At 38.2% G+C, this 18,574-nt stretch overlaps 1 protein-coding gene across 4 annotated transcripts in view; it reads right to left on the bottom strand.

Annotated features, from left to right (window-relative positions):
* Positions 1 to 3,580: 3,580 nt before the first annotated feature.
* Positions 3,581 to 18,574, bottom strand: part of ASAH2 (N-acylsphingosine amidohydrolase 2) — a 79,929-nt gene continuing 64,935 nt past the window's right edge. For 3 of the 4 annotated variants that reach the window (XM_058671515.1, XM_058671513.1, XM_058671514.1), the window contains 7 exons: positions 17,985 to 18,024; positions 16,021 to 16,116; positions 12,650 to 12,745; positions 10,032 to 10,178; positions 8,702 to 8,761; positions 5,330 to 5,418; positions 3,581 to 3,927 (listed from right to left, as the gene is read on the bottom strand). In XM_058671515.1, coding sequence (XP_058527498.1) covers positions 3,708 to 3,927; positions 5,330 to 5,418; positions 8,702 to 8,761; positions 10,032 to 10,178; positions 12,650 to 12,745; positions 16,021 to 16,116; positions 17,985 to 18,024 — 748 coding nt within the window. In that variant the 3' untranslated portion in view covers positions 3,581 to 3,707. Of the gene's footprint in view, positions 3,928 to 5,329; positions 5,419 to 8,701; positions 8,762 to 10,031; positions 10,179 to 12,649; positions 12,746 to 16,020; positions 16,117 to 17,984; positions 18,025 to 18,574 lie in introns of those variants that run through there. The other variant, XM_036495839.2, reaches the window with a different exon arrangement.

The raw sequence follows: 18,574 nt of genomic DNA, 5'->3' as shown, positions 1-18,574 counted from the left end.
CTGAAGAGAATCCTCCTCTCCCACTTTGATGCTGCACGTGATTACAGGAAGTAGGAAAGAATCATCTTTTGAATAAGAAGAAGAGCCTTACAGTGAATACATTAAGAAAAGCATCTGTGAGAGCAGGCACTGTGGTGTGAAGGGTTAGGCTGCCATATGGGACATCCACACCCCCTATCAGAGCACAGGTCCTAGTCCCAGCTACTCTGATTCTAATCCAGCTCCCTGTTAAGGTGCCTGACGGCAGTCAATGACAACTTAAGTACTCAAGTTCCCACCACCCATCAATGAAACCTGGAAGGAGCTTGATTTACCCAAGCTGCTGTGATTATTTGGAGAGTGAACTAGGATAGATCTATCTTTTCTATCTTTCCCTTTGTCTCTCTCTTTCCCTTCTCCTCTCCCTCCATGTCTCATGACCCCATATTTCAAATAAATTTGAAAAGAAAAAAGAAAATTATCAGTGACATCACTGATTAACTGCACAATACATGAAATTCCATCAAGCCTGAACACAGCACTGCAAGACTTCATGCAGCATGAGGCTGTCAATGATTTTATGTTTAGACCACCACTGATCAGGAATATTGTATTACAGATAACCACATCCTAACAATGGTGTGAAGGATATGCACACCCCCTTCTCCAGCATTACAGCAGTCTGACATTCCAGACATTCCAGTCGGACATCCAGCAAGGCAGACAGGATACATAGGAACAAAATGCATCATCTGGAAAAAATAAAGACATTAAGTCTTCATCTAGCAATAAAAACTTCCGACCGGAAAATAAAATTGACGTGTTAATATGAGCAAAAGAAAAGCAAGCTTGCCTATATTGGAGGACAGTCATGAGAAGGAAGATTGAAAAAGATATCCAAAAGTAAACTTATTTTTGGTTTCCTTGCCCTAATTATCTAATAAACCAAATTTAGAATTAGCTGTCTATCTAGAAACCCAGCAATCGTTCTCAGAGTAAAACAATACTAGCCATATGAGCATATTTTACCTGCAGTAGATCTTCTGAAGTTGGGAAGAAACTGATGCTTCAGTAGCTGTTGGTAGTTATTTTTATCATCTTCCAACCTGATGTACACATAATCCATCCTCTTTCATTGCCTTTATTTTTTTTAAATACAAGTTTTTGATTGTCCTTATCACCACTCATTAGGAAATGCTCTTAAGTATAATGCTTAGTTTATTGCTAAATATTCTGATAGTGACAATGTTGAATAACATTCATTTAAAAATATAAATCTAGAAGTGGAAACAGCAGTTCAATTTGAAGAAGTCACAGCAACCTTAACACCAAATCAAGCAAGAGACCAAAAAAATAAATAAACTCTACCATGAGAAACCTTGTGTGCTCTAAAATACTCAGAGTTCTCACACCAACCCAACCTATTGGTTGCTTTTCACCTTCTCCGCCAATTTAAGCAGTTTCTTTGTGGTTTGGCTCCAATGTGCCTCTCTCCAGCAGCAATTATAGACAATTATAGATTAATTATTTTTAATTAATACATAAAAACAGTTGATCTGCAGCCTTCTTTTATGCTCAGGTATCTGATGAAAAAAATTAACTTTATGGTCTAAAGAGGTGATGGCCAGATAGACAACAGATTCTTAGGCTTTTTAAGACTCGGATTACGGCTGAGAGAGGATTGGGTCAGAAGGATCAGTGGGATACAATAGAATACAGAAGGATCAGGAGATGCATTCAGGTACAGAAAGATCAAACGTGAACAACAGAGTGTAGGAAGATCAGTAGGGTATAGGAAGGTGCAAAGAATCAGCAGGAGGCGGACGGTTCTGTGGGTCACTGTAGGATATAGAAGGAACAGTAGGACGAAGTAGGGTGCAGCAAGATCAGTGGCTGACATCACCCTTGCCTTGATCTACATGTCAGTGAACATCTTGGGCAGAAAGAAAAGCCTCAATAGGAGGAATGAAGGCGGTGGAAAGTATTTCATAAACTCTTCTTATTAATGAGAAATACTTTTTTCAAGACCATTCCATAAGTTCTTCTCTGTTTGGTGAACCATTTTTCAGAAATACTAGCTCTTTCAGGCCTCTGAACCTTTTAAAGCTGGTAGTATCATTAGGCAAACTAATCACAACTCCTAGAAAGCATGACTAGCTAATTCTAGAGCAGTTAATTTGCATAGAAATAGTCTGTACAGTACTGATTCATCAAAACATGTCCAAGGTTCAGGTTCGTTCTAATTCAAGATACAATTAAACCAAACCCCAAATTAATGTTGGTATTGTCATTATTATTGTCACTATCATTTCAACCCTTCCAGCTTTTTAAGTAAAGGTTTACTTTTCCTTAAAATATTAAAGCTTTTACACTCATACAAAATGTGACTTGGAGTTAAGAAGTTGACTTTTCAGGCTGAGAATTTCTAACTAACAGATAACTGTGGAGAGACAATCACTGTCCGACTGTCATATTTCATTCTTTGGCACATTAGGTTGGGTATGATATACAAGGCTGACATATTTTCAAGACAGTGTTTGATAAACTGTTCAGAGCCTCTTTCCCTGCAAATTAGAATCTCCAACACAGATGCTAAACAAGATATGACTTGCACATTACTCATTTTTAAATGTCTCTCCAGAATTCTTATAAGAAAGTGAAGTTTCCCCATCAGAGTAGTCACTTTTGAGTTACTTTTATCCAACACACAAATCTCAATGCCTACCAAGACCCAGGCACTAGAGTAATATTTGGAATGTAAGTCTAAACCAATATCCTATGACTGAATGATCCATAAATGAATGAATGAACTAGTGATGAAAGAAGAGAAAAAATCATTTAGAACCTCCATGTTGTGGACTGCCTTCCCCAGCCAATAACACTTCCACTTGAATGTCAGCACTAACAGAAAAGTTTCATGGCTTTAGATGAACCTTATTTATGAAAACAGTGAAAAAAATCACTTAGAGTAAGTCCAGGGAATAAGGGACACAATCCAGCGGGATAAGGTCACTTAAGGAAACACAAGGCATGTTCAAAACACTCCAAGTCTTCTTCATAATTGTTCTCTGAGGACAATTTCAGAAATGATTGAAAATTAAAAACCCTAAACCAGGGTAGTCAACTCCAGGGTGTCTGCTTTGAACCATGCTTATTTGAATACAGAAAAACTGGCATGCTAAATTTCTGCTTCTCTAATTGTGCTCATATATTTAGGGTTAAGATCTATGTATTTCTCAAATGCAATTGGGAGAATAGGTCCTAGAATACTATTGTAATTTTAAGTCCACAAACCTCATATTTCCTGGTTGTAAAATGAAGGATCAAACTAGACAATTGCTATAAATGTTTCCAGTGTGAACATCCAATAATCTCTAACTAAATAGGTTCAATATTGTTCACACAGCTTTGAATTCTCTCACCAACAGTTTCTAATTAAGGGAACTGTTCTTCAAACAATCACAAGGCTTCAAGATAAACCATGTGTTCACTTGTAGGACATGGAGTACAAGGCTGCCAGGCAAGAAAACAAATGGGACAATGGGACTCTTCTCTCCCGGTCCCTGTCCCTCTCCCTATTGGTCTCCCGTTTTCCTCTCCACCCCCCTTCACATAAACCCCCATCCTGTCCCATTAGCAATATTTATCTGTCCCTAAACAGGAACAATTATAGAACCCAGTGGTTCATGTTCACATGGAATCAGTTATACAGCACATACAGATTAAAGCTACCCTTTAAATGATGTGTCAACTTTCCAATATGTAGTTACAACTTCAAAAGCAGATGAAGTTCCTTCAAAGGAAAGTATAACCGCGGGCTGCAGAAGTTCCTGCTTCCGATTGTTTCCAAAGTATTTTATTCTGTAGATTCCAGGCTGCGCAGTGTCTGGAATATGCCATTCTATTGTCACATTGCTCAGGCCCAGTAATCCCTTGTGCCAATAAAAACTGCAGGTGGAAAACAAACAAACAAGCATAACCCAATTTTACACCTAACAATGTGTCATTAGAAAATGTGATGATTCATTCAGTGCAGATTTAGGGAGGCAATACCACAAGGAAAACATTCTTCTCTCAAGCCATCACCAGGTAGATACACCAGCGAGACATTAGATGGGAACGAGAGACGGAACCACTCTAGCAGATGTGGAACTTAAGTGCTGGTCTAACCAGCCTGGATCCACAGTGCCTGCTCCATTAACATATTTTATTTTAATCATTTATAAAACCAAAGTATTTTCTGTTTAACATATTCAACAAGTAGTAATATGTTTATTAATGAGATGTTTTATATTCTTACTTATAGCACAGTTTTAATTTTGCATTTTATAGTTCCAATGCCTCTCAGAATCTCAGAACAACTGTATTTCAAACTTAATAACCAAATGTGACTAGTGGATATTCTGCTGCAGAGCCTAGGTATAAAAGAGTAACAGAAGATCATGACCTGGTGTGGAAGGAAGTTTTACTAGACTTTGAAGATACAACAATGAACAAAAGCATATTCTTGCCTCCTCAAAATATCTACTTTGCTAACAAATTTGATTACAAAAGGTTTTGAGAGAGATGTCTCAAAAAACTCCATGAGCCTGTGACCTCCTTGAATCGCTGAGTTAAACAATGGGACTGGTGTTATGACGTAATAGGTGAAACACCACTTGCAATTGCCAGCATCCCATGCACACACTAGTTTGTGGCTGCTCCACTTCCTGTCCAGCACACTGCTAAAGGTCTGGGAAAAGAAGGGGAGGGTATTCCAGGTACTTGGACCCCTGCTGGCCACACAGGAGACAGGGCTGGAACTCCTGGCTTTGGGTTTTGGTCTGGTCAAGGTTTGGGTCTGGCAATGAATCAGCAGATGGAAAATCTCTCTATATTTCTTGCCCTCTCTCTCTGTAATTCTGCCTTTCAAATTAATAAAGCTTAAAAAAAAAATCAAGCCTCATGTGTTTTACTCTCCCAAATGCAGAATCACTGACTATATAAAAGCGTGCACCAGATCCCTGGAATAGACTCAACTATTTTCCAATAGCAAAACCAGGCTCTACAATGCCATGTCCACTTTCTTGTCCAACATGCAATCTACTTGTAAGAAGGCTAGGCAGCTTTAGGGGATCAAACCGTGACCATGGTAGAAACAGAACTAACAAGATTTCTGTAAGAATGAAAATAATACTCTCCATTGACTCTAATCTGACACTATCTGGGAGAAAAATAGAAGCAAAATGAAGGCTTAAACATCAACTCAATATGGTCAAATAGGCTCCTTGGAAATTTGCTATCATTAATACCAGGAATTGCATTAGTCCTCTTCTGTTTGGTGCTCAAAACAGTCAACAGACACACTCACCGAGTTTCCCACGAAGCATCATTATGCACCACCCGCCACGTGGCTGAATCGTCCTCATACTTCTCCACAGTGAGGAAAGTCGGATGAGTCTGAAACAGAATTAATATAACCAATCTGGTCATACACACTCACAAAAAAATCTCTGTAAACATTCCAATTTTTGATCACATGTTAACTGAGCAACACTTAGCGTTATGTACAATGTCTTCAGAATGTTTATTTCCAGCCTACCATATTATCTTTAGAAATGTGAAAGAAGCATAATTAAGGAGGTTATACCCAGTCTTGAAAATCAGAGCAGAGGAAAAACTGGGGACAAAACTTGAAATTTTAAAAAGATGTAAGTCAACCATTTTCATGATGTGTGCATTAAGTTATATTGCTAGACTTCAGTAACCTCAAGATTTAGAAGGGAAAATGCTACGGTTTACTCATCTTTTCATCTCCAGATAAGTGAATTATTCGTTATTTCACCCCTATGAGTAAAAGAATTGAAAAGAAGGCATAAATCTTTCTTGTCCTGGGGTGCTAACAGCAGTACCTGTGTTTGGCTCTCATGAGTTTTTAGAAACACGCCATAGGCAGATTTTATTTCCTCATTGGAAGAATACCATAATAGAGCAATTTGTTCCCGACCAAGAATTCAGTTTCACATAAAGCACAAGTTTGAATGATATGACAAGTTAATAAATTTTTTTAAAAAGCTGTAACTCTACAGTTTTCCTCAAAATATTCCACATTGTGGCCCATAAAGTTAGGACTTACAACTAACTCATCTTTATCCATCACAGTCCTTTTTTTAAAAGTTCTGCTCATTTAATCAATCAATAGATAATATTTAAAAAAACATTTATTTTAAGTTTATTGCAAAGTCAGATATACAGAGAGAAGCAGAGACAGAGTGGAAGATCTTTCACCCGTTGATTCACTCAAGTGGCCGGAAAAGCCGGAGCTTAGCCAATTCAAAGCCAGGAGTCAGGAGTCTCCTCCGGGTCTCCCACACACAGGTGCAGGATCCCAAGAGTTTGGGCCGTCCTCGACTGCCTTCCCAGACCACAAGCAGGGAACTGGATGGGATGTGGGGCTGCCAGGATTAGAATCGGTGCCCATGTGGGAGCATGGTGCATGAGGACTCTAACTAATAGGCTATTGTGCCAGGGCCGATATACTCTATTCTATTGAAAAGCTTTATAACTACAGTGACTTACAAAGAAATGCATTTCTGTCATTTCCACCAGAATGGAATTGGGAAGGCAATGGATGAAAATCTACAGTGGGCTCTGCTGATGAGCTCTAGCTAAGAATGAGCCTAGACACTGACGGTCAGCAGCCAGGGGACTTTCCTCTTACCACCTCTCACCACAGATATTCCCAGATGCGTAATCACTTCATACAAGTTACTAACGCTCTCTAGGGGAAAGTTTACACATCTGTATTTTATAAATATGTTATGTGTGTATCATAAAAGTCACTAGGTATGGATGAGATACTGTATGAGAGGACTACAAAAAGTTTGTGGAAAAGTTAATAGAATGATAATGTACATTTTCCATGAACTTTTTGAAGCTTCCCCCCTACATACAGCACTCAGTCTAGTGCACTGCAAATGATAACTGCTAAAGATGATGGTGATAGAGTCCGGCACAGTGGCCTGATGGCTAAAGCATTCGCCTTGAATGTGCTGGGATCCCATATGAGCACCAGTTCTAATCCTGGCGGCCCTGCTTCCCATCCAGCTCCCTGCTTGTGGCCTGGGAAAGCAGTTGAGGACAGCCCAAAGCTTTGGGACCCTGCACCCACGTGGGAGACCTGGAGGAAGTTCCTGGCTCCTGGCTTCGGATCAGCACAGCACTGGCCGTTGCAGCCACTTGGGGAGTGAATCATCAGATGGAAGATATTTCTCTCTGTCTCTCTTCCTCTCTGTTTATCTGACTTTGCATTAAAAATAAAATAAATCTTAAAAAGAAAAATAATGGTGATGATAATGAGGATTATGATGATACGTTTGCTGGTAATAAAGGGTATCAGAAACTATTTTACATTGTTAGAAATTAATTCTGGTCTCATTACAGTGATGAAAATGACGATACTTCACTACCTAAGCGCAGCAGATGGCAACTAAGGCTATTATTTTGATTCTATCCTTTGATAGATTCAGAAAATTGCATGACAAATATGTAGATATTAGCATATAGCCTGACTTCTGAGAAAACCATTTCAAATAGGTGCCTACTAACTATCCAAGCAATAGAACATTTTTCCCCAATGTTATACTCAACAGGGTCATATTGCTACAGTTACCATGGCAAGTATATTTTAATAAACAGGAATGAGGGGATGCATTCTAAATGAATGTTTCCTCAACAGTAAAATAATAGAAAATCACTTTTTATGGCCACTCTTTTTTCCTCTATCAATTTCTGTATTGTTTTCATATTTACAACTAGAATGTGTCCAGTTATTAATTGAGTAATGCAAAGATTTAAAGGAAACTGTAGAAAGTGAAAATTACTTATTTTTATTACTAGGTAAATTATGTATGTGTTCAGAATTGATACAATAAAAAACAAAAAGTATGAAATGCTTTGTAACAAACTGTAACAATGATTATCTGAAAATCAGACTTGTCACACAGGGGCATTTTCAAGACCTACATACCTTTATTTTCCTTTACATTGAACATGTATTTTTCATATCATTTTTCAAAATTAATATAGAGAGACCATATTAGTGCCAGTAGTAAAGAGTGGGAAAAGGTATTGCACGCTGCAGCAAGGCAAATGAGCTGGGATCACATATCACAGAACATGACTCGGGCATTTAATCATTCCCTCAGGGGTGGTGGTGTGGGAGGAGGAGCAGAGCCCAAAAGGGCAGCGAGAAAAAAGCCACAGATAATGATTCACTTGCTTTGCCTCTTGATATTGTTGTTTTACTAAATTAATGGAGTTTTCTATTTGATTTTACAAATGGATCTGGGTTCAATCTAACAATATCTCAAAAGATAGCATAATCCTAAGACATGTCTCCTGAAATTTAGTAAGAATATAGATTGTGAAAAATTACTTAGAATTTCAATTTTTTCAAATAATCTTACTTTCCAGAAACTTTTATAAACTCAGATATGTGTTATGCCTTACTTCTATGTGATTCTAAAAAGAGCAAGTGTTTTCTAATTTTTTTTCTAGAATCAGTGTGTATCAACAATGTCCATTGAGTATATTTTCACATCTACAAAAGAATACAGAAAATAAGTTGGCACATTTTGCCATTATGTTGTTAACCTCTAGAGTAATTTTCTTTGGAGTAAAAGAGAAGATAAAAAGTGGATCTAACTGTACAAAAATAAAATCATTGATTATTAACTCTTACCTGGTTTTCTGCTGAATTCTTTGGGTTAGCACCTACAAAAACAACTTCAACCACTTCTCCCTGAAAATAAAAGCTCATTTAATACTTTCTATAAACGTATTTTTGTCATAGTCACATATCAAGCATCATTCATTCTCTGTTGTAGGATTTTGGAGGGTTGTGAATATTCTTTATTGAGTTAAATGAACTATCTACTAAGAATATAATGGAAAATACCCTCGCCACAATGACACAAAACTCTCTGGCCAAGGAAATTGCTTTTGGCATATGTAGCTATAGATGAAAAAGCTGGAGCTATTGTTGATATCAGTGATTGTGTATTAACAAGGTTTCTTGTGCACTTCATATTCTTTCGCAGCTCCCTCTCACATATATACAAGTACTCTATATGTATAATATATCTACTATATAAGAACAGTAGCCACCGTAACAAACAAACTTGTGTGTACACTTTCATTTAAAAGGTAGTGGTACAGGATTTATATTTATCTTCCCACTCAAAACAAAAATGGGAAAAATAGTAAGCAATGATTTTAAAGACAATGGGCATCAATTAGTTAAATACTATGCGCCTTCAGTGGTAGAAAACCTAGGTGAATTCTAAGCCATCACAGCTTGATACCTTGGAGTGCTTACTGGCCCAAAATCTGGCATGGAAGGAAAAGCTCTAAACCTGATAAAGGACATCTCACAAAAATCCTGAAGAAAATATCATACAAAATGGTTAAAAGCCAATTTTTTTCTCCTAATATCAGAATCAAAACAAGAATTCCAGTCTTAAAATGTTTATTCAGTGTGTTTGGGAGGTTCTGATAGGTTATAGAAAGGAAAGCAATTAAAGAATCTGAAAGGAATAAGAAAACCCATTATTACTTGTAGTTGACATACTATATGATGAAATTTCTAAGGAATACACATAAAAATCATATCAAAACAAGAAAATAGACAAAATCCCACTGGAACTAATAAATGATTTTGCAAAGTTGTGAGATGTAGCATAAATATAATGATAAAGGTACAGCTTCACTTTTATGTGCTTTTATTTTAGAAGACATCTTCTCTCAGTTCCAGTTAATGTGTTCACGACTATACATTTATAAAGAGAATTATCTGCATTTTAGAAAGTCAATTTTACATAATTACTTGCAGGAAAAAGGTATCTCCCCATTTTCATTGATTTTGCCTATTTTCTGTAGAGGTAAACACAGCTGTCCAAATTAGTACTGCTAACATATATCTATGGTATAATCAGCAGCAGGTAGTTGCATTGAAAAAAAAAAAAGCAAACTCCTGCCCTCACCCCTCCACACAGGCCTTCTCTGGGTCTTACCACTCGGTATTCAGCTTTCACAGGCTCCAGGACATCCCCAAAGTTTCTGCCTAATGGTGTTCTGTCTGCAATATTAGGAATTAATGGGAGTATCAACTGATTGAAAAATGGAGGCTCTGGGCCTTTGCTCAGATTGGCTACCGTGTCCTGGAAGAGAAAGCATTTGCTTAAGCAAAGCACAATATTGATTCAAAAACCCTTTGCCCAGCCCTTCAACCCCAAAAACCCCTTCACCAAAAGCCCAAGTGCAAGAGACAGCAACCTCTAACAAAACATGAGGGGAATCTTGCCATAATGTGAGCCTATACATCCACAATTTCAACTTTTGTCACAGAAGAAAGTTCTGGTCATAGACAATCCTTTGATTGCCGTAAATAGCAGAGTTACAGTGCAAACTGCATATTTTGGGGCAACCATTTTTAAATTATGTCATTTTGGGGCCTAACACATGATAATTTTTTAACGCAACACTATAATTATCTTTCTGATGTTTAAAAAGTATTGGGCTTCTTTCACCTGAAGTCCACTTCAAGATTCCTCCTGAATCCTTGTTCACATTAATTAAGAAAGATAGTGATTATTTATTTTACTTAAAATTCGTTAGCATCCCCATCTTGTTTGGTTTAATCTAACCTTGACTATATCATCAAAATGCAAATCACAATGGTTTTAAGTGGCCCATGATATATATTTTACATTCTTTAATGCTCACATCATGTATTTAATCTTTATAACAACCACATGAATGAGATGGGCACGTGCTGTCATCCTGTTTGCAAATGAGAAAATAACATTGGAGATATTTAGCGAGCTGTTTTCCAAGTTGATAAAGCTATTTCTAAGACCATATAACTAAAATGCTATTTCTAAGACCATGAAACAAATTATGTACAGGCTTGAGTTAAAAGATTATTCTTTTTGGAACAGTATGAATAGCCCACAAGTAAGTTTCGTGTTTTTGATAAAAATATAGTTCTACTTCAAAGGAAAACTAACAGAACAAAAACTGAGATGAACATTATGATAAAACAGTCAAATTAATAAAATATCACTAAGCAAACACATTGTCCTGAAATTTGAAGTATAGAATCGTCAACTAATGGTGAAAATAAATGAACTTAGAAGCACTCACAGGACTTGCCTTCAGAAACAGCACTTACTTTGTTCCGATATTATATAACCGTGTTTCCTATAAATGGACTTGATTGTCTTAGCTATGCCATATTTATCACACAGTTTTTATTTAGGTGGATATGTCAAATGTGTATTCCAAGGTGCTACAATATTTCACCAAATGTAAGCCTCTATAGATCATAGCAACTTATTTTTTGGATCACCAAAGAAGTAAAATATGCTACTAATTAAAATAATATTTCTGATTGGAAGACGGCTCCTTTGGGATCAGAAGTGCTATAAAGTAGGAACTGGGCATCATAGAATCTATCTACTCAACTGTTGGAGTGACTGTGAGAAGATAGTGGGGATTCAGGGACACTGGTTTAATCCCCAGTTCCTATTACAGTGCTCACCCACCAACTTCAAACATTTTGCTCCCCTGAAAACTAGAAGAGAAATGATATATCATGATTTCACATACTGGCTGTGGGACACAATGAGATATATATATATATATATATATATATATATATATATATATATATATACACACACACACACACACACACACACACACATCTGCCACACAAAATGATGCTAACAGAGTCTGAATTTTACTGTAAGATTGTTCTTTTCAGGACTGGCACTGTAGTATATCAGATTAAGCCAGCCCTTGAAGGACTGGCATCCCCTGTGAGCACAAGTTTATGTCCCAACTATTCCATTTTCAGTCCAGCTCCCTACAAATGCACCTGGGAAAGCAACAGAGGGTGGCTATGAGCTTTGGTCACCGTCACCCATGTGCGAGATTTGGAGGAAGCTACTAGAACATGGCTTAATCCTGACCCCACCCCCAGCTTTTGTGGCCACGTGGGGAATGAATCACTAGTTAGAAGATGCTCTGCCTCAACCTTTCTGTCTGTCCCTCTCTCTGTAACTTTGTCTTTCAAATAAATAAATAAATAAATAAATAAATAAATACTTCTTAAAAAAAGATTTATTTTTATTACAAAGTCAGATATACAGAGAGGAGGAGAGACAGAGAGGAAGATCCTCCGTTGGATGATTCACTCCCCAAGTGAGCCGCAACGGGCCGGTGCGTGCCGATCCGATGCCGGGAACCAGGAACCTCTTCCAGGTCTCCCACAAGGGTGCAGGGTCCCAAGGCTTTGAGCTGTCCGCGGCTGCTTTCCCAGGCCACAAACAGGGAGCTGGCTGGGAAGTGGAGCTGCAGGGATTAGAACCGGCGCCCATATGGGATCCCGGGGCGTTCAAAACGAGGACTTTAGCTGCTAGGCCACGCCGCCGGGCCCAATAAATACTTTTTAAAAAGACATTTTTTACTTTCTTAAAGATGCTGTATGGCTGTGATTTTTTTAATTATAAAGACTACCAGAAAAAAAATCACAAAAAAACCCAAACACTGCAAAGATAAGGTTCCTTTTTCTTCTCCCTTATATTTCTCCCTCTGAAGTAAACACACACGCATAGTATTTGATTACCGTAGCAATGGCCTTAGCAAGGCCTCTGAACAGCTGGATGTAAGCAGAAAGACTATGTGGTCCATAAATTGTAGACGCTGCCTCATATCGTTGAGCCTGAAAGAGAAGCGGGAGAGTTGTCCGTAGTTCTGCAAATTTCAACTCATCTGCATTGGTATAGCATTTTAAGAAGGAGTAATGCCCGCACATCTCATGTTACTCTAAACCAGCATAATCTTCAAAATTATTTATGATAAAAAAGATAGGGGTTTTCATATACCAACTAAAACAAGTGGCTCCCAGTAACTATATTAAAGGCAGTGGGTTCTCTTTGCTCATGCCAGTTGGACTGTGGCATTATTTACTCTGGCTGCGCTTTCACCTACTACCAGCACTCACATAATGTTTCCCCAAGGGCACACATCAGGAGCAGAGGAGACTCAGGGCAACTCCTAGGGTAACTGAAAGTTGTTTGTCCTCTCTGGAGAAGCACATGGAACCCACGATAGAGCTACAACAGGAGCCAAATGTATTTCCTTTAACCTGGACTCCAGCCCTACAGTCACGCTGCATGAACCTGAAAGCCATCAACTCTAAGAGGAAACTCATGGTTCCAGACACATCAGCTTCTTCTGCGATGCTCTGCATCATGGACAGTACCAGTCTTTCACATGAAGATTCCCAAGAGATCACAGTAAATTTATCCTTCCCATTCGTCCAACATCTTGTAACTTTCCAATCATGTCATTTGGACTCTGAAGTATCTCTTGAGGAAATGATGTTGTGGCATGGCCGCTGTCCACAACACTGGCACCCCTTAGAAGCACCAGCTTATGTTCCAGCTGCTTCACTTTCAATCCAGCTCCCTGCTAATAAACCTGGGAAAGCAGCACAGAAAATGACCCAGGTGCTTGTGTCCTTGGGAGACCTGGCTGGATTTCTGGGTTCCTGCTTTTAGTCTGGCTCATTCCTAGCTACTTGCAGCTATTTGGGGAGCCAACCAGAGGACGAAAAATCTTCCTCTGTCTCTCTCTTTCTCACCTTTTCCCTCTCTTACTCCCTTTTTCTGTACCTGAATTTCAAATAAATTTCTTAAAAATCTCTTAAGTTCATCTGGTTTTCTGTCTTACATTTAGATTCACCCAAGCCCCCATCTCTCACTCATACCTTAATCACAGCATCTTTGGTCTCTGCCTATACACACTCCTTCCTATTTATTGCCCACATGGTGATTCTAGGGACTTTCTAAATCGCAAATATGATCAGTGCACTCTCTCTGTTTAAATCCTATAAAACCACTCCTCAGCAGTTTCCCAAAACCTGCCCCAGTGAGTCGAAGCTTTACAGCATTGCATATAAGACAATTCCTCAGCTGATTCTTGCCTCACAGTGCAGCTACTGTCTTATTACCATCACCTTTATTAGACTTCATAATACTCAATGACATACAGTGCAAAACATGATGAGACTGTCCCTTTTGATTTTCACATATACATGCAGTTTCTTCTACAAAGAATACTCATTTTTATTTTCCTGATTAACCCTCACTTGTTATCGAAAACTCAGAGAGATAACTTTTCCTGAAGGTCTGCCAGTCCATCAAATATGCAGGATGGCCTGGTAGCCTTTCTGTTTTCATAGCATCTGTGCCTGCCTTTCATGGACATGTAACCATCTGCTTTCCTCTCTATTAGACCACTCAATTTCTAGTGGCCTGGCAGCCATGCAAATCCTTTCTTTTGTTATGTCCCAGAAAATATCAAGTGTAATGGCTCACAACACACATCTGTTGAATAAATAAATCATTAGTATAGTAATAGGAATTCTTGTAGGAGCTCATCCCTGAACCGGGAGGCAATTTGTGAAGGCTCTTCAATTTCTGGGGCAATCTGTTGAAATCTGTGGACCCCTCTCAGCACAGCTGTTCTTACTGCATAAGAAAAACCACAAAAGGCTGATAAAGAGAATCAACTAGGTTGAAACATATTTATCAGCTATAATAAATGACATAGTAAGATACATACCTCTTTATTACATTATTGAATAACAAGATCTATAAGTACATCTAGATCTTGAGGTAGATTTTAGACTAGTAATAATAAAAGATATTTCCAGAAAGATAAAACCTGTATGTGACACAAAAAATATTTGTGGTTTCTACTAGTGACAAAGCCATCACTAATACTATTTGTTGTCTACATATATAATTGAAGGAAATGGTAAATGCTAGGGTCAGGAGAAAATTTTCAGTTATTTCTATTTTAATGTAGGAAAAATTATTTTCAATTATTTCTATTCAAACATATTGCAGATAAGAACCTAGATTCAAGAGGACGTTTGAGAAAACAGCGAACTTCAGAAGTAGCAGGCAGATTCCACTTCTGGCATCAGTGAACTCTTGCTGAAGGGTCACCTCTCTGCCTTTCTATTACCTGTCCTGATACACCAACAGATGTGTTAGAAATCATTCAGTGTGGGACTCTAGACTATTTTCTTTTATTATTATTTTTTTTAATTCATTAATTACATTGTATTATGTGACACAGTTTCATAGGTACTTGGATTCTCCCCACCCCTCCCCAAACCCTACTATCATTTAAAACTTACTTGGACTGTTCTCTGAACTATTTTTAAGAAAGAATGACCAGCCACAAGCCTCACTGAACCTCAAGGACTCTGTTTTCAAAACTATAATATGGGGCCCAGTGCAGTAGCTTGGTGTTTAAAGTCATTGTCTTGCACATGCCAGGACCCCATACGGGTGTCAGTTTCTGTCCCAGTGGCCCCATTTCCCATCCAGCTCCCTGCTTGTGACCTGGGAAAGCAGTCGAGGATGGCCCAAAGCCTTGGGACCCTGCACCCACGTGGGAGACCTGGAGGAAGCTCCTGGCTCCTGGCTTCAGATTGACTCAGCTCTGGCCATTACAGTCACTTTGGGAGCGAACCATCGGATGGAAGATCTTTCTCTTTGTTTCTCCTCTTCTCTGTATATCTGCCTTTCCAATAAAAATAACAAATCTTAAAAAGAAATAACCAGTGTATTCAAGTAAACATAACAAAGTTTCCCCAAGTTTTACAGAGGAGTAAGACACCAAGTGGTTTATGGATAGGAATAGGATGTTATGTGCCCCAAGCTGGGTTTGTCTCCAGTCCCCTGATAAAATAATTGATTTCAGCAAAGGTGGAAGAGAGCAGGACTAGAATGTGGGCGTGAACTTGGAAAGGATGAACACAGAGTCGCTAAAAGAAAACTGTGACTCCTCACTCACCTAGCTTTCCAACCTAAACAAAATCATCTCTCAGGAACATGATTGGAGAAGTTCAATAACATTTGACATAATTGTCTTAAAGAGGGAATAATTTGTTCACATGATGAGAACTTTTTACTTTACCTGGTATTCTTCATATGTGGTAATATAATGTGTATAAACATTGCATAGACCTGAAACAGCAACAGTCATATTCCTCATCCCATAAGTTGCAAATTCCTAGGAGGGAAAGTAGAGCAAAGTAAATGCACACTCTATCTAAAAACATGTTATCATCCCAGTTACACTAAATTACAGTCATTGATGTGAATGGTTAGTTTAAGCAAATACCCAGACAATTTCTTCCCAATGACCACAACTGCATAGGAAAGTAGAGGCATCCAATAATGCTTGAGCAAATGTGACAGCTATAACTGCACTATATAGAGTGGTAACTCAATGGATCCATTAAGACCTTAATTATGATATTTGCAGATACAGTATCTTCTTATTATTAATAAAGAGATTTTTTATTGCAAAGTCAGATAAATAAAGAGGAGGAGAGACAGAGAGGAAGATCTTCCATCCAATGATTCACTCCCCAAGTGACCGCAATGGCTGGTGCTGTGCTGATCTGAAACCAGGAACCTGGAACTTCCTCCGGGTCTCCCATGCGAGTGCAGGGTCCCAAGGCTTTGGGCCATCCTCGACTGCTTTCCCAGGCCACAAGCATGGAGCTGGATGGAAGTGGAGCTGCTGGGATTAGAACTGGTGACCATATGGGATCCAGATACGTTCAAGGTGAGGACTTCAGCTGCTAGGCCACCGCACTGGGTTCAGTAAACAGAGATTTTTACCACTATTCTAATAAAATACAATGGATGACTAATAGCTAGCCAGAATGATTATTTACAGGTCCAAGGAACACATATGATTTGGCATGTAACTTTAGAATCATTTATGATGCCAGTTAAATGTAAAAAATCATTAAAAGGCATAAAATCCAGAATTCCAAAAACATCATCCATTTTTATTGATATTACTCACTTGGATTTGAAATTTTAAGATATTTATGGGGATATTTACTATTTGATTCTTAATATTATCAAATTTTAAATTGTTAATAAATAAATGATAAAATATTTTACTCTGGCAATATTTTCTTGTATTTATTAAATGTTCTTTTAAAAAATATTTATTTATTCGAAAGGCAGAAATTCAAATGCAGAGGAAGAAGCTTAGACGGAGAAATCTTCTATCTACTGCCCCACTTCCCAAATGATCTTAACAGCCAGCACTGGGCCAGGTCAGAGCCAGGAGCTTTATCTGAATCTTTCATGTGCATGTAAGGGCCCAAGTACTTGGGTCTTCTTCTGCTGTTTTCCCTGGCACATTAACAGGAAGCTGTGATTGGAAATGGAGCCTTGAGGACTCAAACTAGTGCCCATTGGGGATGCCAGGGCTACAGGTAGTGGCTATGCCACAATGCCAACCCCAAGTCTAATCCTTACACCACCAATATTTCCTTTCTGCCTCGAACTATTGATTTCAAAAACAGCAAAAGTTTATTCATATTAGGAAAGATCAAAGGTACCAGGTTAGGATCAGCATTGTAGGTATAGTAGATTAAGCTGCTGCTTATAACATCAACATCATATATCAGAACCCTGGTTTGAACCCAGGATGCTTCACTTCTAATTCAGCTTCCTGCAAATGATATGGGAAGAAGTAGACTATGGCACAAGAACTTTGATGTGCCACCCAGGTGGAAGACCTGGATAGAAGTCCTGGCTCATGACTTTGGTCTACACAAATTAGCCATTGTAGCCATTTGAGTTGTGAATCATCAAAAGGAAGACACCTCTGTGTGGGCGAGTATGTATCGCTTTCTCTCTCTCTTCTTACCATTCAAACAAACATTTTTTTTTCCTCTAAAAGGTATTAAAGGGATAGAAGATATTCTCTTGAGTGGATATTAAATTGTCGATATTTTACTTCATTTGTAAAAAATCATGTAAAAGTATCTTTCATTAAAGTTCCACGTATATTCTCTTAGGTCTACATAAAAATTAGTTTACATTTCCAATCGTTGTGAATTACAGACTTACTGCTTGAACTGCTTCTCGAAGTCTTCGTCCAGACATGGTTCTACGTCAAGAAAACAAAATCATGAAAGTGGTTTCTTATTTACAGTATATGCAAAATATGCAGAGATACTTGTAGTGAAAACCAAAAAAAAAAAAATTGTCCTGGCTTGTCATACAATAGCAGAGTATGTAGGTCTCAATGATGATGCAAAGGTGAAGCTGAGCTTTGTTTCTCTTGACTCTCCTAACCTCAAAGTCAAATCCTAAACTGGAAACGGTTAGCCAGATAAAAGGAGGAAAACAGACCCAATTTACTAACAAAAGAGCATCAACATTTTCCATTCATTGGTTCAACAAAACACATCAATTGTCTTCTGTATTTGTAACAGGTCAGGCACATAGAGAGCACACTTGTCTTTCTGTTTTCAAAGAACTTCCCATTCCACTAATTCAGCTAAGTCTACAATAAAATATTGACTATTTACTGCATGCAAACCCAATTCTATGTATTGAGGATTATATAGCTTGGAGTTTTCATTTGAGAGTATAAAGAAGTCCAACAGGGAAATTACAAGTATGGTGAGTGTAAACTCTATGGAGAATATAAAGCA

This window comes from Ochotona princeps, chromosome 13 (assembly GCF_030435755.1).
Source record: "Ochotona princeps isolate mOchPri1 chromosome 13, mOchPri1.hap1, whole genome shotgun sequence".
Classification (NCBI taxonomy): Eukaryota; Metazoa; Chordata; class Mammalia; order Lagomorpha; family Ochotonidae; genus Ochotona; species Ochotona princeps.
Note: the sequence above shows the minus strand (reverse complement) of the source record. Positions and strands in the feature narration are given on the sequence as shown.